At 44.6% G+C, this 23,260-nt stretch overlaps 1 protein-coding gene across 1 annotated transcript in view; it reads left to right on the top strand.

The window, feature by feature from the left end:
- The first annotated feature begins 248 nt into the window (after positions 1 to 248).
- The window catches only part of Dhtkd1 (dehydrogenase E1 and transketolase domain containing 1), a 45,495-nt gene continuing 22,483 nt past the window's right edge, over positions 249 to 23,260 (top strand). The window contains exons 1-7 of the mRNA XM_050150585.1: positions 249 to 496; positions 11,975 to 12,130; positions 13,698 to 13,909; positions 14,907 to 15,101; positions 18,352 to 18,621; positions 19,719 to 19,890; positions 21,981 to 22,179. Of these exons, the coding sequence (XP_050006542.1) occupies positions 343 to 496; positions 11,975 to 12,130; positions 13,698 to 13,909; positions 14,907 to 15,101; positions 18,352 to 18,621; positions 19,719 to 19,890; positions 21,981 to 22,179 (1,358 nt within the window). The 5' untranslated portion in view covers positions 249 to 342. The remainder of the gene's footprint in view (positions 497 to 11,974; positions 12,131 to 13,697; positions 13,910 to 14,906; positions 15,102 to 18,351; positions 18,622 to 19,718; positions 19,891 to 21,980; positions 22,180 to 23,260) is intronic.

The following is a 23,260-nucleotide window of genomic DNA, read 5'->3' as shown; positions in this document are numbered from 1 at the left end:
GAATTTTAAGGCGGGAGACTTCAGGATGTACATATAGCTCTACTGTATACCAGAAAGCTAGTCTTGCTCGGCTGCCATCCTTGCACTGGGTCCAAATCCAGAAGGCCTTTGGCCCTGGGCTTTCCCCCAGACCAGCCTGGGTGCTGGGCGTAGCTACGCCTCAGCTTCCAGCCTCTGATTGGCTCTGAGAGGCCAACACCTTGACCAATGAAGCCCGGGGGCGTTGTCCCTGGGCGAGTCCTCAGCCTCACGTGGTGCATTCAGGGTCTCACTCTCCTGCAACTACCTCTCTGGCCTTGGCTGCAGCTCTGGTTTCTTCCATTCTTTCGGACCCAGACTGACATGGCTCCGGCTACTATGGCAGCTGCAAGGAGAGCTCTCTGCCTAGCTGTCCCGCTTTTCCGGCGCGGTTACCAGACGGAGAGGGGCGTCTATGGCTACCGGCCTAGGAAGGCCGAGAGCGGAGAGCCCCGAGGCGACCGTACACGCCCCTCAGGTTAGGGGTGCAGCTGGACACTGGAAGGGCAGGGACCAACCTGCGCTGCGTGTGGTAGGGTGCTCTTGAAAGTGGGTACTGGGCGCCTGGGAACTTCTGGCCTGTGAAGGATCGCTGCCTGGGAGAGCTGAGGATATGGTAGGAGGAAGGTGTGGGAGTTGTCAGTGTCGAGGTCACCCCACTGTCTAGCTTCCACAATTGGGCATCCCTGGGCTTTGTATTCACGTAGTCTCCCCATCTTTTTTGTTGGATCCCAGTTTGGGAACAGCTTCTCTTTTCCATTCCTCATCCCTCAACAAGTAGGAATTTAGCCCTTTGTGGAGATGGTTCTGTGAAAAGACACACGTTCTAAGATCTCCCAGCTCTTAACCAGACGATATATTTGCAGGGCCAACAGATGGCATCTCTGTGCTACTTGCAGGAGGGCAGTTGGTACATGATCTAGACAACAGTGGTATTATTTGCCCTTGGACCTAGCTAGCCTTTCGCTTTAATTGCTGAACTCGCAACCAAGTGGCTGATAGGTTTTGACGTAATTTGCCAACGCAAAAATCAGTTTTTGGAACTATTTTGCAATCTCGTGTCCAAGAATAATTTCGAGTATTTGGTTTATGCTACAAAGTTAAGTTATTCTATCATTTGTCCTTATGCAGTAGAAAAATGCAGATTATTAGAGAAAACTGTTGGCATCTTTAAATTTTTTTTTACATTTATTTATTTGTTATATATCTTTCATATTTATTTAGGTGTATAAGCGTTTTACCTGCATGCATATATGTATACCATGTGCATGCCTGGTGTCCAAAGAAGGCATTGGATTCCCTGGAACTGGATGCACAGATACTGTGAACCAGCATGTGGGTGCTGGGAATCTAACCCCAATCCTTTGCAACTATGCTTGTTTAACTACTCAGCCATTTCTCCAGCCCCCATTTAGCTTCTTAATTTAAAAAAATTGCTATTTATTGAGCTCTACATTTTTCTCTGCTCCCCTCCCTGCCTCTCCCCTCCCCACTTCAACCCTCCCCCAAGGTCCCCATGCTCCCAATTTACTCAGGAGATCTTGTCTTTTTCTGCTTCCCATGTAGATTAGATCCATGTAAGTCTCTCTTAGTGTCCTCATTGTTGTCTAAGTTCTCTGGGATTGTGGTTTGTAGGCTGGCTTGCTTTGCTTTATGTTTAAACACCACCTATGAGTGAGTACATGTGATAATTGTCTTTCTGTGTCTGGTTTACCTCACTCAAAATAATGTTTTCTAGCTCCATCCATTTTCTTGCAAAATTCAAGCTGTCAATATTTTTTTCTGCTGTATAGTACTCCATTGTGTAAATGTACCAAATTTTCCTTTTCCATTCTTTGGTCAAGGGGCATTTAGGTTTTTTCAAGGTCCTGGCTATGACAAACAAAGCTACTATGAACACAGTTGAGCACATTTCCTTGTGGCACAGCTGAGCATTCTTTGGATATATACCCAAAAGTGGTATTACTGGGTCTTGAGGAAGGTTGTTTCCTAATTTTTTGGGAAATCACCACACTGACATCTAAAGGGATTGTACCAGCTTGCATTCCCACCAGCAATGAAGAAGTATTCCCTTTTCCCCACAACCTCTCCAGCATAAGTTGTCATCAGTGTTTTTGATCTTGGCCATTCTTACAGGTGTAAGATGGAATCTCAGAGTTGTTTTGATTTGCATTTCTCTGATGACTAAGAGTGTTGAGCATTTCCTTAAGTGTCTTTCAGCCATTTTAGATTCTTCTGTTGACAGTTCTCTGTTTAGGTCTGTATTCCATTTTTTAATTGGATTATGTGTTCTTTTGGTGTCCAATTTCTCGAGTTTTTTTGTATATTTTGGAGATCAGACCTCTGTCTGATGTGGGTTAGTGAAGATCTTTTCGCATTCTGTAGGCTGTTGTTTTGTCTTGTTGACCATGTCCTTTGCTTTACAGAAGCTTTTCAATTTCAGGAGGTCCCATTTATTAATTTTTTCTCTCAGTGTCTGTGCTGCTGGGGTTATTTAGGAAGTGGTCTCCTGTGCCAATGCGTTCAAGTGTACTTCCCACTTTCTCTTCTATGAGGTTCAGTGTGGCTGGCTTTATGTTGAGGTTTTGATCCATTTGGACTTGAGTTTTGTGCATGGTGATAGATATGGGTCTATTTTCATTCTTCTACATGCTGATATCCAGTTATGCCAGCACCACTTGTTAAATATGCTTTCTCTTTTCCATTTGATATTTTTTGCTTCTTTGTAAAAAATCAGGTGTTTGAAGATGTGTGGATTGATATCCAGGTCTTCTATTAGGTACCACCATTTAGCTTCTTGTTTGTTTGAAACAGGGTGTCATGTAACCTTAACTGATGTGGAGCTTGTGTAGACTAGGCTGGTCACAAACTCAGAGATCTGCCTGCCTCTGCCTCCTAAGCAGTGGGATTAAAGGTGTGCGACACGATGTCCCCACCCCCCAGTTGGCTTCTTTGATCCTAATATTAATGTTGACAGTCCCCTCTGTCAGGCTTGCTGAATGCCTTTAGTCCTCTCACTAGAGAGGCAAAGGCAGCTTGGGCTTCTGTGAGTTCAATGCCATCCTGTTCTACATAGCGAATTCAGGTCAGCTGAAGCTACGTAGTAAAACCGTTTTGACTAAAATATACAAATCCTTTTTATCGTTTAAGTGCTACCAGATCTTTCTTTGACTCTTCACACTTTGGAACCTTAGAGTATTTTTGCTCTTTATCTTGGGAACCATTGAAAATAAATCTCATTTTCTTTCTTTTGTGTAGCCCTGGCTGTCCTAGAACTCGCTCTGTAAATCAGGCTGGACTCAAACTCAGAGATCCACCGCCTCTGCCTGAGTGCTGTTTTAAAAGCATGGCCACCATACCTGGCTGTAGTCAATTTTTTTTTTGGGGGGGGAAGCATTTTGACCACTAGATTGTTAATTCTGCATTTGCAAGGCTGTAGATGTTTTCTTCCACATTGCAATTTCAGTGTGTAGACTTTTTTTTTCAGTGTCGTTCAAACCTATAACCCTACTTACCGAGCTACTTACTCCTCAGCTCCCTATAATTCATATCCATTATTCTTGAACTTATTTGTTGATGAACAGTGATTTTGGTTCTTAAAATGCCAGTTCCTAGCTCTGAATCTTTTCTCTTTACCCAGGTTCTAATTCAGTGACCAGGTTCTGAAACATAACCACCACCACCCCACATCCCCCCCCCCCCCCCCCCCCCCCCCCCCCCCCCCCGCTTTTCTTTTTATAGCGTTGAGATCAAACTGAGGGCCTTGTGCATGCTAGGCAAGTTCTGGACCACTCCATACACCCTCAGCCTAGGATTATGTGAATGTGTGTATCTGTGTGTGTCCGCCTTTGGCTAGTCATAAGGGTATGTTGTACATGAAGGGACAAAACCTTTAAGGTCGTGTTAGTGGACATTCAACATACAGCTGCTGTGATTGGTTTGACCTTTTCTTTCACATCCGACTGACCTAATGAATTAAGATTGCCGTGGAAAAACCCGTCTAATAGTTACCATTTGGAAGAGTATATGAGAATCACCTTGGGAACTTCAGGCTGGTATAGTTAGAAGAATATCTCTGGAGTTGATTTTACGTTTAAGTCCTTCTTTCTTCCCTTATCACCAAATCACTTTCCACAGCCTCCTAATAGAGAACTTGCTTTAGTAGAGCTTCCTGGTAACATCTGAAAGTTCAGTGTTTTTTTTTTTTTTTTGTTTTGTTTTTTGTTTTTGTTTTTCGAGACAGGGTTTCTCTGTGGCTTTGGAGCCTGTCCTGGCACTAGCTCTGTAGACCAGGCTGGTCTTGAACTCACAGAGATCCGCCTGCCTCTGCCTCCCGAGTGCTGGGATTAAAGGTGTGCACCACCACAGCCTGGCTTTTGTTTTTTGTTCTCTCTCTCTCTCTCTCTCTCTCTCTCTCTCTCTCTCTCTCTCTCTCTCTCTCTCTCTCTCTCTCTCTCTGTATGTGTGTACACATGCATGTGCACACATAGAGCTAGAGTTATAGTTGGTTGTGAGCCACTCAGTATGGATGCTGGGAACCAAACCTGGGTCTTCTGCAAGAGCATCAAATGCTCTTAACTGCCGGGCCATGTTCCAGCCCCTTAAACGTCATAAATGACATTGTGTGCTGCATACAAAAGGCTGGTCATACCAGGTGGAGGATGTCTCCCCTGAGATTCAGATACTATTTCTTCTTTTACCTCATTCGTATTTAGAAACTTGAGCAATATAGAATATGTATTATCTATACCTAAATCTCTGGGCATCGCAGGTACTGAGTAAACATATTTGAGTTAAAACAAAAACAAAATAAGTCTCCCAGACAGCCTCTCTGGAATCACTATTCCTATCCTCATTTTATTATCTTAGTGTGCGGTCCTGTGACACTCGAGGGAAGCACTTTGCCTGGAGCTCTTGCCTCTGGGTCCTGCTCTTTTCTCCTTGTTATATTTTTCTAGGTGCTAAGACACAGTCGCTCTCGATAGCAGTGCTGAATTTCTACCCATTTGTTGATAATATAGTTTCCACTTGACCTCATGCTTTCTTTCATTCTTTTAAAGATTTTTTAAATTTTATGTATAGAGGTGTTTTGCATGCACTTGTGTCTCTGTACCACATATGACTGGTGTCTGTGTACCGCATATCCCAGTCCCAGAGGTCCCTGAGACTGGGAGTCATCTTGTGGGTGCTAGGAATCAAGTCTGGATCCTCTGGAAGAGCAGTCAGTGCTCTTAATCTCTGAGTTGCTTCTCCAGTCCCACTGTTTATTCCTTAGTAAGAGATATAAGGTCAGGGCTCTCTGTTGGCACCAGGCACACGTGTGGTGCACAGACACACATGAAAGCAAAATACCCATTTACAAAAATAAAAATAAAGGTTAAAAAAGACACATATATCATATGTTCTTGTATATGCAATTTTTTGAGACATAGTCTTCTTACTCTGTAATTCTAGTTGACCTGTTACTTGTTTTTGTAACCTAGACTGGCCTTGAACTCATGGTAGTCCTCCTGCCTCAGCTACCTGCATCCTGGGATTACAGGCATGCATCACCATGCTAGGCTAGGCATGCAATTTGTGTGTGTGTGTGTGTGTGTGTGTGTGTGTGTGTGTGTTTGGGGTATTTAACTCTTTCTTAACCAGAACATTGAGTATCAGGAGAAGATGCTTTGTTTGTTTGTTTGTTTATTTATTTATGTTTTTGAGCCAGGGTTTCTCTGTTTTTCCTAGCTTCCTGGAACTAGGTCTTGTAGACCCAGCTAGCCTCAAACACACAGAGGTCCGCCCTACCTCTGCCTCCCAAGTGCTGGGTTAAAGGTGTGTGTTACTACTGCCTGGCCGAGAAGATGCCTTTTAAATATGGGCCAAGACATTGTTTCTATGCCTTTTGCTATAAATATAATGATGTCTTTCTGCATTTGTCCTTAAATTCTGGACAAGTATGTTTATAGTTAGTGTTTTATAATTGGGAGTCTGGAAGTTGGAGTGATGGCTCGGTGGTTACAGCCTTGATGTTCTTTCAGAGAACTGGATATTGGGCAGTTCACACTCTTCTGTAACTCCAGCTCCAGGGGATCTGACACCCTCTTCTGACTTCTGCGGGCACACATGTTGAAATAGGAGCGGCGGGGCTGCATCCCCAACAGCCCGGCTGCTTGGCTAGCTCATGCCCGAAATAACAACACACAAACTGTATTCATTTAAAAACTGCTTGGCCCATGAACTCTAGCCCTTACAGGATAATTCTCGCACCTGGACTAGCCCATTTCTAATGATGTGTGTAAGCACCCCAAGGTGCGCTTACCGGGAAGATTCTAGCCTCCATCCATCGTGGGTTGCAGCTGCCTGGGAGAGCAGAGCATGGCGGCTGTCCGGTCCCTCTGGAAGCAGCGCAGAGTCTGACCTCACTTCCTCTTCCACCCAGCATCCTATCCTGTTTATTCCGCCCACCTATCTTATAACCTATCAGGGCCAGCAGTTTCTTTATTACTCAGCCAATGAAATCAACAGATTGATATATGACACTCCCACATCACACACACACACACACACACACACACACACACACACACACACGTGCGTTCACACACACACAAAGTAAATAAATAAACTAACTTTCTTTAAATAAAGAATAAGAATCAGGTGAGGCCATGGGCATGTCTTTAGTATTTTTCAAGTATATCAGCTGCTGTGAAAGTACAGTCTTAATCCAGAGGAATGATTTTCGATTATGAATCATGATTTAATTTTGAAGTATTTATAAGATAAAATGCAAACCCTTCTGGAAATGGACACTTTGACACTTCAGAAGTGTCTCAGTGGTCGAACTGGTGACACAGCCCTATAATTCATTCCTAGACTGAAGTAAGAGGATAATGAGTTCAAGGCCAGCCTAGACTTTATGGTAGAATCCCAGGAAAAGCACCAAGAGAGACTGAAGTGAAGGCTGTGGAAGGCTTCTTCACCCTCATACCTGTTGGTTACAGTCAGCTCCTGACTCAGGAACCCATACCATTCACCAAGCCTTGCTTTGTGCTGAGGACTTAAGGAAACACTACATTTCCTTTAGAAACCTCTTGGATCGGGATGATTGTTAGTGTTTTCAACAGTTAAACTTTGACCCAGGCTTTGTTCTTTGTAGTTTACTCTTGGTAATGGCTTGTACTTTAGTCTCAGTAAACCTTAGCTACCAAGTAACTTTTTTATTTTATTTATTTGTGTGTGGTATCAAACCTAGAATATTATGCATCAGTTTTGGATCTATTTATTTAAATTCCCAATTTACAGTGGAGGTGAGTTTAAGAGTAGTGATTCTCACATATACTTTTATACTGAAGAGTTTTAGACTTTTTAGATTTCCTTTTCCTTCCTTCCTTCCTTCCTTCCTTCCTTCCTTCCTTCTTTCCTTCCTTCCTTCTTTCCTTCCTTCCTTCCTTCCTTCCTTCCTTCCTTCCTTCCTTCCTTCCTTTCTTTCTTTCTTTCTTTCTTTCTTTCTTTCTTTCTTTCTTTCTTTCTTTCTTGTTTTTGAGACAGGGTTTTTCTTTGTAGCTCTGGCTGTCCTGGAACTCACTGTTTAGACCAGGCTGATCTTAAACTCACAGAAATCCTCTTGCCTCTGCCTCCCAAATTCTAAGATTAAAGGCACATGCTACTACTACTTGGCTTTTTTTTTTTTAGCATCTTTAAAAAACTGTGTTTGACTGGGTGGTAGTAGCACATGCCTTCAATCCCAGCACTCAAGAGGCAGGCAGATCTCTGAGTTTGCGGCCAGCCTGGTCTACAAGAGCTAGTTCCACAACAGTTTCCAAAGCTAAAAAGAATACCTGTCTCAAAAACAAACAAACAAGCAGAAAAACAGTGTTAGAAGCTGGACAGTGGTGGTGCATGGCTTTGATACCAGCACTCAGAAGGCACGGGCAGATGGATCTTTGAGTTTGAGGCCAGCCTGGTCTATAGGGTGAGTTTCAGGACAACCAGGGCTACACAGTGAAACCCTGTCATACAAAAAAACAAAACAAAAAACAAACAAACAAAAAAAAAAACCCCAAACAACTGTAGCTTCTTTTCTTATTTACATTAAAAACTACATGATAGAAGCAAATCAAAAGAGAAAGGCTTATCTTAGCTGGATTTTCAGGGGAGACAGTCCATTATGGAGAGGAAAGCAAGGCAACTGGGCAGCATCGCAGCAGCAGAAATGGGCGCTCCTGACATCTTGCCAGTTCAGGAAGCAATGACTGTAACTCTAGCGGCCTGGCCAAACAGGCCGACATCCACCAACAGCAGTCCCCATGGCCCAGATGTTCTGTTCTCTCTCCAAACAGGACTACCTGCTGGGAACAACATGTTCTAACACATCAATCCATAGGGAGAATTTCCCGTTCAACCTGTAATAGAGACCTTCCAGAGAGGGAAGTCACTGGATTCTAGACCAAGGCTGGCGGTTACTGTCCCTATCACAGTAGAGCTTTGATAGTTGAAGTGATGTTTTTGGGGGATGTCGCATATTACAAACCACAGTGGCCTTTACTGGAATTGTAAAGAAATAGTTTGAAGAAACTGAAAACATTAGTGATTTTCACAACTGTAGAAAATTCTAAAATATTAATGCAGATGGAAAAAGTAGACAACCTTAGCCTTATATAGTTCTAGTCATTCCTTCTATGGGTTCAAGACATCCCTCTTCAACTTTTGTTGTAATAGTTGCAGGGATGAGAATTTGCCTCAGTGGCAGAATACCTGCTTAGTGCGCTCAGGGCTCTAGGTTTTATCTCCAGGGAAAAAGTGTGTGCATGCGTGCGTGCGTGTGTGTGCATGTGTGTGTGTGTAACGGAGTGTTGAAGTCAAAAACACTTATGTTCAGATTCCAGCTTTTTTACTACTAGTGTCATTCTTTAGAAATTACTTACCCTGGGCTGGAGAGATGGCTTAGTGGTTAAGAGCATTGCCTGCTCTTCCAAAGGTCCTGAGTTCAATTCCCGGCAACCACATGGTGGCTCACAACCATCTGTAAAGAGGTATGGTGCCCTCTTCTGGCCTGCAGATATACACACAGACAGAATATTGTATACATAATAAATAAATGAATATTTAAAAAAAATTACTTACCCTAACTGGGAGGTGGTGTGCAAAGGTACTGTTGCACACCTTTAATCCTAGTGCTCAGGAAGTGGAAAACTCAGAGATCTCTGAGTTTGAGGTCAGCCTGGTTGGTCTACAGAGTGAGTTCCAGGACAGCTGGGACTACACAGAAAAACCCTGTCAGGAAGAGGAAGAGGAGGAGGAGGAGGAGGAGGAGGAGGAGGAGGAGGAGGAGGAGGAGGAGGAGGAGGAGAAAACCAAGGCAAAACAAAGTGTCAGACATGGTAACACATGCCTGTAATCTCAGCGCTTGAAAAGTTGACACATCCTGACTGTGAGAGGAGAAGGCACACAGTGCCCAGGAGGCCAGAAGAGCTGTCCGGTCCCCTGGGAGTAGAGTTCAGGGATGTGAGCGGCCATGTAAGTGTTGGGAATTAAAACAGGGTTCTCTGGAAGAGCAGCCTGTGCTCTTAACTGCTAAGCCATCTGCCCAGCACCTAGCTTTTAACTGAAATATCAAGTTTAGTTTAAATTAGCTGACGTGTACTTCATGCTGTTTAACTTGGTGTTTTCCTTCTTGAAACAGAACTGTGGTCTGTGTGCCTTACTGCCATTTTTATTTACAGTAAATAACAATGCAGAGTGATGTTTTCACCATAGTGTTTGTAAACAACGTTTGTTTTCCCAACAATTTCTATCCATCCTAAACAAAGAATGCGTTGTGGAAGCTATAGGGATGTCTCCTCAAACTAGAGGACTTGCTCAGCGGTCCTATTTGGAGAGAGAACAGAACATCTGGGCCATGGGGACTGCTGTTGGTGGATGTCGGCCTGTTTGGCCAGGCCGCTAGAGTTACAGTCATTGCTTCCTTAAGACTCAGGAAGGGAACAGACCAGAGTCACCTCTGGGCGTCTGGTGTACCATGGGGCTGCCTAGCTGTTGATGTGATGCAAAGATGTCCTCTGATCATTGCATCCCTGATCTCTTCTCACTTTGCCTGCCACATGTAAAGAGGCAAGCTTCGTAATGCATCGAATACAGACTGAAGCACATGTGTTGCTAGGAAACCATTTCATGGCAGTAATTGTTCATAAAATAGACATTTGAAGAGCTTTGTTTGTTTTTTGAGATGGGGATCCCTATGTAGCCTGACTGTCCTGGAACTCTCAGGAAGCCACTCCCTCTCCCTTTGAGTGTTGGCATTAAAGGTGTATACCACCACACCAGCCTAACTTTGTTTGAATGAATGAATGAATGATTTAAGTGCTGGGGATTAAGCAAGGGCCTCACACATGCTAGCCACGCTCTCTTCCACTGAGTTGTCGTCCCGTTCCCTGATCTGTAGAGGCTTTGCTTTGAGACGGGGTCTTACTCTATAGCTAAGGCTGTGCCGGACCTCACTGTGTAGTTCAACATGGCCTTGTACTCAGCAATTCTGCTTCCAGAGTGAGCCACTGTGGCCAGCGTATCTACAGAGCTCTTTGACAGTTTTGTGTTCTGTGACTCACAGATAATTTAGGTTCTTTGTCTACAGTGTATAAAAGAACTGTGTCTGGAGTCTATAAGGGAAGAAGAGAGCCAACAAAATGGCTCACGGGATATAGGTGCTTGCTGCCAAGCCTGAGCACCTAAATTTGGCCCCTGGAACCGACGTGATGAACGGAAAGAACAGGTTTCTGCAAGTGTCCCCTTACTTCCACATGCAGGCACATGCGCCCCTTGTCAAAAGAAACACGTGCACATTTCTAAACAAGGGAGGTGTGAAGTTGGGTATTTGGCCTTAGGGTAGAGTACTTGCTTAGCAAAAGTGTGGCTGTGGATTTTTGTTCCCAACACTGAGTGGGGAAAAGGAAATGTAACATTGATTTGGGGTTTTACCCAGCTTTATTATTGCTGTTGCTTTTGTTTGTTTGTTTGTTTGAGATAGAATCTCTCTGTATAACCCTGGCTGGCCTAGAATTTACTATGTAGGTCTTAATCCATCTGCCTCTGCCTCCCAAATTAAAAGCATGTATAACCCCAACCAAAGGGAAAGATATATAGGCATATGTATGTATATATGTACATGTGTGTATATATATATATATATATATATATATACAGAGAGAGAGAGAGAGAGAGAGAGAGAGAGAGAGAGAGAGAGAGATGGAGAGAGGGAGGGAAGGAAAGAGAGACAGAAAGGTTCTTGTTTTATGTGTATGATGTATGGCTGTCCTGGAACTCGCTTTGTAGACCAGGCTAGCCTTGAACTCATTGAATCAGCCTGCCTCTGCTTCCCAAGTGCTGGTATTAAAGGTGTGCACCACATCCAGTATTAGCCCTATTTTAATGTTCCAGCTAAGATCTAAATACCCCTGCACTAACCAGGAAAGAAGGACCTAACAGGGACCGTGTCTTTAACGTCAGGGTGGAAGTAATGCTTCTCAGTCTCACAAGTTCTCTCCTAATTCTATCATATGTGCAGTTATTCTTACACGTTTGCACTCATGAAGCTAGCTCCTCTCCTATTTCCTTTTCTTTTGCTTCCATGACTTTAGCTACCATGGGTGGTGGTGGCACATGCCTTTAATCCCAGCACTCGGGAGGCAGAGACAGGTGAGTTCAAGGGTAGCCTGGTCTACAGAGCTAATGCCAGGACAGGCTCCAAAGCTACACAGAGAAACCCTGGATACCCTGTCTTAGAAAACAAAAACAAACAAACAAACAAAACAACAACAACAACAAAAAGTGTGCTTACCTAGCATCTGACAGTCTTTAACCCTGAAATCCACTGGCAATGGGAGTAGGAACAGCGAGTTAAATGTCCTTCTGTGACAAGTGTCTCTGTGGTTTCTGAGCATCTCCTCAACTGTGCTATTTCACTCTTCCAATTTAGTTGATCACGGCCTTGCCAGGTTGGTGACAGTTTATTGTGAGCATGGCCACAAAGCCGCCCAGATCAACCCTCTCTTTCCGGGACAAGCCCTGCTGGATACTGTGCCTGAAATCCAAGCCCTCGTACAGACCCTGCAGGGACCCTTCACTACCACAGGTAAGGCAGCAGCTGGGCATGAGAGGGGAGTTGTCAGGTGGAGGGTCTTGTTCTGTTCTTGAGGAATGGGATGCCCTGGATTAGAGACTTCCATCAGGTGAAGGGACAAAGGACACACTGTGTTGTCTTCACGTGGGAGCTGTCTTGACGTTCTAGAGTGCTCTTGTTTCTATGTGGTTAAAAACATAGAACAGAGCCTGGCGGTGGTGGCGCACGCTTTTAATCCCAGAGCAGAGGCAGGCGGATCTCTGTGAGTTCGAGGCCAGCCTGGTCTACAAGAGCTAGTTCCAGGACAGGAACCAAAAAGCTACAGAGAAACCCAGTCTTGAAAAATCAAAAAAAAAAAAAAAAAACCTAAAACAAACATAGAACAGGTTGGCAGGGTAGTTCAGTGGGTAAAGATGCCTGCCACCAAGTGGGAAAAGCATAGTAAAAGGAGACCACCAGCTCCCAAAGTTTCCCCCTGACCTTCTTATGCCACGCGTGACAGAATGCACTTGGTGTCTCCCCGATACCTAAATAACAGTATTTAAAAATCCAAACAGGTAGGTGCCACACACTTTGCTTATAGAATGCTGATTCATTTTCCTAACTGCTCCCAAAAATTATTACCGTATTTAGTATAGCGATAAACTAACATTAATAAATATTCCCGTATTTAGTTGAGAGATAAACTTAACACCTTGACCGAGGCATCTTACAGAAGGAAGGGTTTATTGGGGCTTGTGGGTCCAGAGAGATAAGAATCCTTCACCATTCCAGAGGACAACTGTGGCAGCAAGCAGACATGGAGCTGGAGCAGCAAGAGCGAGCACACATTTAGGAGTAGCACGTGGCTTTTAAAATCTCAAAACCCACGCCTAGTGACCTGCTTCCTGCAGCATGGCCTCCTAAGCTACCCAAACAGCACCATTACCCAGGGACCAAGTATTCCGATGTTTGAACCTATGGGGGCACCTCTCATTGAAACTACCCCAGACAGAAACATATTGAGAGAACTTAGATAATATGGAGCTGCTGCAGGGCCGAGGGAGGGAAACATCCTGTGCCTGCTTTCATTCCAAAGCCCAAACCCCTCATTCCAGTTTCTTTCCAAGCCTGGGAACCAAAACAACAGCAAGACCAAACAAACAAAAAATTGAGCCTGGGTCATAAGTCATGGTGTTAGGGTTTTATCTCGTGTTATTTATATTATTTTATTAGTATTATTTGTGGTACAAGGATGAGACCTGGGATCAAAACTTGGCATGACGTGATAGAGCTGTGTCCTCAGGAAGGTCTCCTCCTAATCTAGTTTTTCTACTTTATGGCCATCAACCATAATCTTAATTTTGACTTTAGAAAAGGTCTAGATGGGGCCGAGGCTTACGACAGTGACAGAATACTTGCTTGTTATGCGAGGGATCTGGGATATAATTTTCCACAATCCTTTTGTAAAGGAAATGTCAGCAGTCATTGGTGATGGCGCGCTCAGATGGAAGCGCGTCGCTGTTCTGCTCTGCCCACACAGCTTACTTTCCGTGTGGCTGGTTATTCTTTGAAGTGAGCCCTTTGTTCTCTTTCACAGGACTGTTGAACATGGGCAAAGAAGAGGCTTCTCTTGAGGAAGTCTTAGCCTATTTGAACCATATCTTCTGCGGGCCAATTTCTATTGAAACCGCACAGCTTCAGAGCCAGGAGGAGAAAGATTGGTTTGCCAGAAGGTTTGAGGAGCTGAAAAAGGAGTCGTTTACCACAGAAGAGCGAAAACACCTGGCAAAACTATTGCTAGAATCTCAGGTATAAAAAGTATCACGTAGGGGCTGGAGAGATGGTTAAGGGCACTTGCTGCTCTTCTAGACAACCCAGGTTCAATTCCCAGCACCCACACGGTGCCTCACAATTGTCTTTACCTCTGATTCCAGGGGACCCAATGCCTATGGCCTCTGAGGGCACCTGTGCTCATATGCACATACTGACATACAGATACATACAATTGTAAATAACTAGAAATGGTCAAAATAAATGTAGAAATAAGTATTAGCTAACATTAGTGGATCAAGTCTTCTCACTTCCTACAAAAATAGCTAGCTTCTGGGGAGAGGAAAGGAAGGCATTCGACCTGGCCCCTGTGTAGGGGCCATCATCCATTGCTTCAGCACATCAAACTGAACAGCAAGCAGAAGCAAAGCAGATCGCTAGACATTTGAGCTGTTGGTTTTCCTCAGCATCAAAGTATGTTAATGTATCCTCTGCTTATTTTTATAAAACTTAATAAAGTCCTTAAGATTGTGCTTCTCCTTTTGTTTCCTGGAGGGGTTTGATCAACTGCTCAGCAGAAGTTCTCATAGTCAATTAGTGGAAGGACGTCGTCACCAGGGCTGTGGGAAGGGCTTAGGCATGTCAAACTGAAAGGAAGTCATGCCCCTCCTCTTTGAGTAGTAGGACAGTGTTACACCTTGGTTAACGAATACTGTAGAGCCTCTGGGAGATCTGACGCCTTGGGCAAGGCAGCAGATAGCTAAGTCTGGCCTCAAGGCTGGAAAGACAAACACAGAAGGAGCTTGTTCCCAGACACGTGATTCTACCACTCAGGTTTTTCTCCTTACAGCTTCTTCTGTGTCAGGCCCTCAGCAGAGCTGTGCTGTACTGGGATGTCTGTCTCTGGGAATATGTAGTGAAAGGGCACATACATGACCTCTGGAGTAATGTGGGGCCTTCACACAGCACACAAAACTTACCTGCTTTTCGCCTGAGCACTTGTGGTCTTCCAGCAGCTAATATGTCTGTTCCACAGGAGTTTGACCACTTTTTGGCCACCAAGTTTGCCACAGTGAAGAGATATGGCGGTGAAGGGGCTGAGAGCATGATGGGATTTTTTCATGAGTTACTGAAGTCGTCAGCCTATGGCGGTATAACTGATGTCATTATTGGGATGCCCCATAGAGGGAGGCTTAATTTGTTGACAGGCCTTCTGCAGTTACCTCCAGAGGTAAGATTTCTTTCTATGTTTTTGTTGTTGTTGTTCTTTGTTTCTTCTTAATGTTCATGTGTTCTTATAATAATTTTTTAGCTTTTTAAAAAATTATGCTATAATCTGCCTGGTGGTGGTGGCACACACCTTTAATCCCAGCACTCAGGAGGCAGAGGCAGGTGGATCTCTGAGTTCAAGGCCAGCCTGGTCTACAAGAGCTAGTTCCAGGACAGGTTCCAAAGCTACAAAGAAACCCTGTTTTGAAAAACCAATACACACACACACACACACACATATATATAATCACATCATTTTTCTCCTTCCTTTTTCATCCTCCATCCCCTCCCATGTACCTCCTTGTTTCTTTCAAATTTACAGCCTCATTTTCTCTACACACACCCTACCCTACCCTACCCTACCCCATACTTAAACACTCCAAAGTACACCATGCAACCTGCACCGTTGTATAATGTTACATGTATGTATCTCATTTTAAGGCTAACTACTTGGTATTGGATAACCACATGGAGGCTTTTTCCTGAGAGGAGACCATTTCTCTCACTCCCCCAGTTGCCTGCGGTTGTTTGTTGAGGCCCCTAGAGCATCCCTCTTTCCCTGTTAGCATGCTCATTGGTGTTCAAGTCTTGTTCAGGTGGCCATACTGTGGAGACTTCATGGATGTAGCTTTTCTGACATTTCTAGGAGATGTTCTGTGATTCTTATCAGTGTAGGACTGGAGCAAAATAAACCTGATGGTGGTAATTTCCTTTAGAAGCCAATGGAGCCTCTGAGCAGTTGGTTGGGAGATAGCTTAGTGAATGGGTGGGAACTTAGTGCTGACAGGTAGGACTGAAGTTGGTTTTCCTGTAATGTTCTCAGGGATTCTTTCTTCCAGCAGGGAAATTAAAGGTTAGTTTGCTTCTTCAACATGCATGGTGGTCAAGGAACGATAAGGAAAGTTGTCCTCTGCCCTCCCCATCTCAACAAACGCACACGCACATGTACGCACACACGCACACGCGCGCGCGCGCACACACACACATACACCACATCGTATTACATCACATAAAGGAAAAAGAAAGTACCTGGTGGATCACAGCACAGCATTGTCATCAACAGCATTGCCACAAAACTTAGGCTGCAGCTCCCACAGAATTGGGCGTGTCTCAGTTACTTTCCTGTTGCTGTGAAGAGACACCATGATCAGGGCAACTTATAGAGGAATTTATTGGTGGCTTGCTTACTGGTTCAGTGGGTAAGTCCACAACCATCGTAGTAGGGACCAAAGTGGCAGACAGGCAGGCAGGCATGATGCTGGAGCAGTAGTTGAGTGCTTACTTCTGATGCACAAGCACAAAGCAGTCAGACAGCTAACTGGGGATGGCTTAGCTTTTGAAATCTCAAAGCTTAGCCTCCAGTGACACACCTCCTCCAACAAGGACACACCTCCTAATTCGTCCCAGACTATTCCACCAAATGGGGACCCATGTGTGGGGAGAAGCCCCAGTAGCATGCCTTGTTCAGCTCCATCTTGCAGGACATAGATACCAAAGAACTACACAGTGGCACTATGTACTACCAGTGTTTAGAGTGCATGGGGTGCACCCCAAAAGCCTCGACTAAAGGTTCTCCATCACTTCGAGTATACTGTACTGCAGAGCTTACCTGGGAGGGGGCACATCTGGAGCTGGGAGCAGGGCCCTCCATCCATAACTCTGGGATCTTCTTTCTCTCTGACCTCTGGACCACACCTAACTTCTCCCAGTATGCTCAGAATCCTGATGTGGAGGCGATAAAGTAGAATTTTAGACTTTTTTTCTGCAATGTGGTCATAAGCATCTTCTCAAACTGAAGCCTCCCATGTGTTGGAAAGTGCACAGCCCTCTCCACAGGGAGTGCTTCACCTTTCTCCTTGTCAACCAGGGTGTGTGCATCCCTGGGAATTATCAGAAATACCGTGGATGGACTGCTGTCTTGGGAACAGTGTTTTTGGGAAATGCTCCTCTCTGTGCTGAGCCCTAAGACTGTGATCACAGAGCACTGTGGGCCCACCAGCTTCCATGGGTGTTTCCTATGTCTCAATACTCTGTATGTGAGCTGGTAGGGGGGTGAATCAGCCAAGAGCAGAAGGCAGCTGCTTGGTCTTTGACTCCTCCTTCCTTGTGTGATATATTCCATGAAAGTTCAACCAAGGATAACTGGGTGTTCATGGTGGGTCTATGATATGTCAACACCACAGCCACCAAGAAGGCCCTCAGTTTCATCTTTGGTCCAGCATGATGAGAACATTTCCAATGCTGGAGCCTGCAAGAGGGGCCCAGGAGGACTGCTGGGCAGTCCAGCCCTGAACCTATGCTCAGAACCAGCCTCAGCCAGGTACTCTCCACGAGGCTTCCTGTCGTGGCAGGACCTTCTTTCCTCCTGTTACTGTACAGGAAAACACTTAGTATATGCTTCCTAGGTTTATTTTCTCTTCCAATTCTTTGTGAAGATTCTTTTCTAGCCTGCAGTGAGTTCCTTTGGCAGTGGCCAGGTTTCATGTTCTCCTCAGTTCATGATGTGGTCCTGTTTGATTTTTTTTCAGTGTTCCAGAGCTAGGGACACCAAGGGAAACTTTCCTGCGTTAGGGTGGGAACAGCCTGTAGCTCACACTTCCAGCTGGCTAGGAGAGGCATAAACAACCTGTCACCATCACCCTTAACTGAGACCTGTCTGGGTTATGGTAGCAGGGATTCTTGACTGGAGGGACTAGGAACTTCCTATACAGCCGACGGTGACTGGAGAGCTGAGTAAGGGCTTCTGGTTACCCACAGAATGGGGATCTGCTTACCTCACTGCCTACTGAAACCCTAGTGCCTGACCAGGCCTAGGAATACCCCATTGCTAGACTTTGAGCCTACTGGGGTGTCTGGTGGAAACCACCTTCCAGCCACGTTTCAGGGAAGTGTTTTTCTGGCTGAAGGGGTCCCAGATATGACTAGAGTACCCACTTTGCTTTTTTTTTTTCTTTTGAGTTTTTAATCCCTCTGCACATAAATGTTCAAATGCTAGGTTCAGGGACAGTGGAAAAGTCAGTTGTGTGTCTCTGCCATTGTGCAGATAACCCAAACCAGTGCGTGTGTGTGTGTGTGCGCGTGCGCCTATCTTTGAATAAGGTATGTTTGTAATAACTATAAAAGAATTTACATATTGCTAATCTTTCTTGAAGCTCACCTTAGACTTTACTGTAATAAGACTTGCTTGATATCTTGTATGTTTGTTCTAATAGCTGATGTTCCGTAAAATGCGAGGTTTAAGTGAATTTCCAGAAAACGTCTCAGCCATTGGAGATGTCCTGTCCCATCTGACCTCCTCGGTGGACCTAGACTTTGGTGCCCACCGTCCCCTCCATGTGACAATGCTGCCTAATCCCTCTCATCTGGAAGCCGTTAACCCTGTGGCTGTCGGGAAGACTCGCGGCAGGCAGCAGTCTCGGGGAGAGGGGGACTACTCACTGCACGGTTCTGCTCAGCCTGGGGACAGAGTCATTTGCCTGCAGGTACTTGAGTTTGGGAAAGGGGGAAAACTGAAAATAACATTGTCTGGGTTGGCAAATGTGACAGATGTTCCAGTGGAAAGTGAAGTGACGTGACAGCTTTAGAAAAGAGGATTCTGGGGCTTTTCTTTCTAAAAATTTCCACGATATGTTTATTATTTTCGGCAGGTTTAGAGAAAAGCTCCCCACCCTAGCCACCTTGTCTACCAAATTTCATAGTGATAATATGATGTAGTGGCTTTGTATATTCTAAAAGATTAGCATGTTTTAGATATCCCTTCATAATAATATTTTGCTTTTCTGCTTATATGTGATTTTCTTCCTGCGCCTTGGCTTTAACACGTGCCATCACCTTGCTCTCTTATATTCATGAGAAGAGCAGGCTTTGGTGATGGGAGCTACTTCTCTGTCTCTTTTCAGGCGTGAGTGACTGGAGAGAAGAGTTCAGAGGTGTGCACTGTTCCTCATAGGCTTGTATGTGTGTGATGTGTGTGGGTGTACGCGTGCCACAGTGCATGTGGAGGGCAGAGGACAATTTTATGGAGTCAGTTCTGTCTTTTTACCTTTATCTGCGTTCCAGAGGTCCAACTCAGGTTTGTGAGGTAAGCACCTTTACCCTCTGGCATCTATCTCATGGTCCTGTTTCTCATATCTTAAGGCTATTTTCTTGCACAATTTCCTGGCGCTGAATCGGGACCTGTAGCTCAGTGGTAGAGTGCTTGCCTAGGAGGCAGGAGACCCTGGGTTCAATCCCTAGCTCAGGACAAAGTCAACAGTGATGCTTTCATTGCATATGTATAGCCGTCCCTCCCATAGTGCTGCTGCTACAGATGCTGGGATGTCTGGGGAGTCCATGAGTTGGATGCAGGGGTGGGGTGGGTGAAGTGGTACAGTGTTAGCAGGGAAAGCTGAGAAGGCATCTTTGAAAAGGGATCAGCTTAAACACACTAAGAAATCCTGCAACGTATATCTTTTTAGGTCAGGAGAGTCATGAGACAGTGGTTGTTGGTATTCCAGTTAATATTTTTGAACGGCTGGTTTCAATCAGTAAAATCTAAGTCTGTTAATTCCTTATTTCCTCTATCTCGCACGTGTTTTAGGTTCATGGTGATGCGTCCTTCTGTGGCCAAGGGATTGTCCTTGAAACGTTCACGCTCTCTAACCTCCCACATTTCAGAGTTGGTGGGAGTATCCACCTAATCGTCAACAACCAGCTGGGCTACACCACGCCAGCGGAGAGAGGAAGGTCTTCCTTATACAGCAGTGATATTGGTAAGTAGCATGCTAGATTGGCATTGCTATGTCAACCAGACAGGGAACTGGCAGAGGAAAAACTTCTAGTTCATTCAGAGCAATGAGTCTTGCCGGTTATCCCATTTTCGTCTTTATTTTAAACAAGGCTTCATCATAACTGACCCGGAGATTGTTTCATTGTTGTTTTGGTTTTTTCTTTTGTTTTTTGAAACAGGGTTGTGTAATGGGGATTGTTATTATGTAAACCAGATTGGCCTGGAACTCATAGAGATCCACCTGCCTCTTCCTCCTTGTCTTAGTTATTGTTCTATTGCTACACACCATGACCAAAGTAACTTACAAAAGAAAACCTTTAACTGGAGGCTTGGTTACAGTTTCAGCTGGTGAGTCCATGACCAGCAGTGTGGGACTCAGGACAAGAGGCAGACAGGCATGGCATTGGAGCAGTAGCTGAGAACTCACGTCTGATCCACAAGCCTGTGGCAGAGAGAGTGAGAGACTGGGCCTAGCATGGGCTTTTGAGAGCCCACCTCTACTGACAAACCTTTCCAACAAGGCCACACCTCCTAATCCTTCTTAAACAGTTCACCAACTGGGAACCAAACACTGAAACATATGAACCGATGGGGGCCTTTCTCAGTCAAAATACCACGCTCTCAAGTGCTGGAATTAAAGGTGTTGTCACCACTACCAACCATTTTAAATTTTTGAAGTTGGATATGGTCGGTCAGTAGTTGTCAAAAGGTACCAAATTAACATTCATTTTTAGTTTGCGTATGCTATTTGTTTATTTTATACGATGTTAGTTGACACAAGGCATCATAAAGGGTAGGCAAGCTCTCTGCTACAGAACTGCATTAGTATGCTATGCATACTAGGCAAACACTGTTCCACAGAGGTACACTTCTGCCTCAAGTGTGAGCTCTTAAGTCAGAGGAACTGAGAGTGTCCAATCCCGTATTGCTCCATAGTCAGTTGAATTATCTGGTAGAAACCAAAGAGCGGTGTACTTGGTACAATTCTAAAGTAATTACCTTTGGACTATTCAAACTTAAGAGTGTTCAGAGTCTCAGTAAAAAGGCTGTGTTCACTAGGTAAATTTGCTAAAATGCCCTAGTTGGAAGTAAATTGTAGCTAGCCCATAGTGGCTCATGCTTTTAATCCCAGCTTTTAATCTCGGAAGGCAGAGGCAGGAGGATCTCTGTGAGTTCAAAGCCAACCTGGTCTATAGAGCAAGTTCTAGGACAGACAGGGCTACACAGAGAAGCCATGTATCCAAAAAAAATGTTGTAAAGGATCAAAGTCAGTTTATTTTAATCAGTGGAAATAATAGCCTTACCACAAATAAGGGATTTTATTGTCCACTCATAGTCCTCAAAACTGTTACAGGCACTGTCAGCAGTTTTATAACTGGAGTCTGGACTAGATGCCTTTTAAATCGTCTGGCACAGGAAAAATACTTTAAGAATTCTTGGGAGAAAAATCTTTTCCTAGGATTCGTGCCTCAATGACCTATTGTCTCAGGAGGAAAGATAATAATAATAATAATAACAATAACAAAATAAATGTTAACTGTCACTGTATAAGACACTGTGAAACACAGACACTGTATTCCTTAGTTCAGGAAATCTTGACAACGTCACTCAGAGCCTAGATGAGACCCAATTATTAATTTATTTTCAAATTTTTATATTCTTTATTTTATGTTATGCCTGCTTGTATGACTGTGCGCCACATGTACACAGTAGCCATGGAGACCAAAAGAGAGTGTTGGGTCCCATGGGGACTGGCATTACAGACAGCTGTGAGTTACCGTGTGGGTACTGGGCCTCAAACCCAGGTCCTCAGGACCAACATCAGTCTCTTAACCGTGCTCTCTAGCTTCTAGACTGAGATTTCTACCTTTCCCAACGTCACATAGTCAGTCATAGAGCTGAGTCTGGTCAGCTGAACTCTAAAGTTTGTATTCTTCACACCCAGGCTAAACTACCTCTGCATTTCAGGGCTGTCTTCCTACTTAGTCAAATAGGTGTGTTGGGAAATAACTAATATTAGCCCGTGTTAACTGACTTTTTTTTTTTTTTAAATCTGGGTCTTACCTTCTTTAGGAAAGCCCGTAGGCTGTGCCATCATCCACGTCAACGGGGACAGTCCAGAGGAAGTGGTCCGAGCCACGAGACTTGCTTTTGAATATCAGCGCCAGTTCCGAAAGGATGTGATTATTGATTTGTTATGCTATAGGCAGTGGGGCCATAATGAGCTGGATGAACCTTTCTTCACCAACCCAGTCATGTATAAGATCATCAGGTACCGTTAGAAACCTTCCTTTAATAACAGGCTAACCTGCTCCTCCTCAATCAATCAATCAATCAATCAATCATTTTTTGTGGTGGTGGAGGTCCAAGTTAGAGCCATGTGAATGCTAGGCGTGTGTGTGTGTGTGTGTGTGTGTGTGTGTGTGTGTGCAGACATGCGCACATCTGTGGAGGTCAGAGGACAACTTATGGCAGCTGTCCTCTCTATGTTGGTCCTTTGGAACAAACCTAGGTGCCCAGAATTGGCTGAACCATCTTTCTAGCCTGCACCCCCATTGTTGTTGCCTTCTGGACAAACCCAGGTGCCCAGAATTGGCTGAACCATCTTTCTAGCCTGCACCCCCATTGTTGTTGCCTTCTGGATTTTTTGGGGGGGTGGGGGCGGAGGCTGAGACATGGTTTCTCTATGTATCCTAGGCTGTCCTGGAACTCACTCTGTAGACCAAGCTGACCTCAAACTCACAGAGACCCACCTGCTTCTGCCTCCTAAGTGCTAGGACTAAAGGGGGTGCCACCACTGCCTGGCTCCAATGTCTGTTAGATACTTTGAAGTGGGATGAACATCTAAACTGTGCCTGTCCCAGAGAAACCAGAGTGGCCATCTTACAAGGCTCGGAGGTCCCTGCATTCTTCACACTTCATGTCTCCTCATTAAGTAGAGAATGGACCACCTTACTTACTTAACAGATAGCAAGACTAGGTAAGAAGACTGGGTGAAACCTTGCTTGAGGCTAGTTAGTAATACTCCGGTAGGATCAGGAGTAGGACTTCCATGGTTCATTTCTGTAAACTGTTGTACCAAAGGAGCTGCTTCTACTTTAAGAGGAAATAGCTCAAGAAATTGTATTTTAATTTGTGTATAGGTAGGTTGGGCAGAGAAGTCAAATCATCTCAGGAATGCCACTTCCTCCTTTGACACAGGATGTTTTAGTGGCCAAGAGTTTACCAATTAGGTTAGACTAGCTGGCATCCAGCAGTTTTATCTTATTTTATGTGTGTTTGTTTCTCTGTGTGAATATGTACACACTACACATGTGTGTGAGCAGGCTACCACAGAGGCTAAAAGAGGGTGT

Source organism: Alexandromys fortis, unplaced genomic scaffold (genome assembly GCF_014885135.2).
Source record: "Alexandromys fortis isolate MF-2015 unplaced genomic scaffold, M_Fortis_MF-2015_v1.1 scaffold_69, whole genome shotgun sequence".
Lineage (NCBI taxonomy): Eukaryota > Metazoa > Chordata > Mammalia > Rodentia > Cricetidae > Alexandromys > Alexandromys fortis.
Note: the sequence above shows the minus strand (reverse complement) of the source record. Positions and strands in the feature narration are given on the sequence as shown.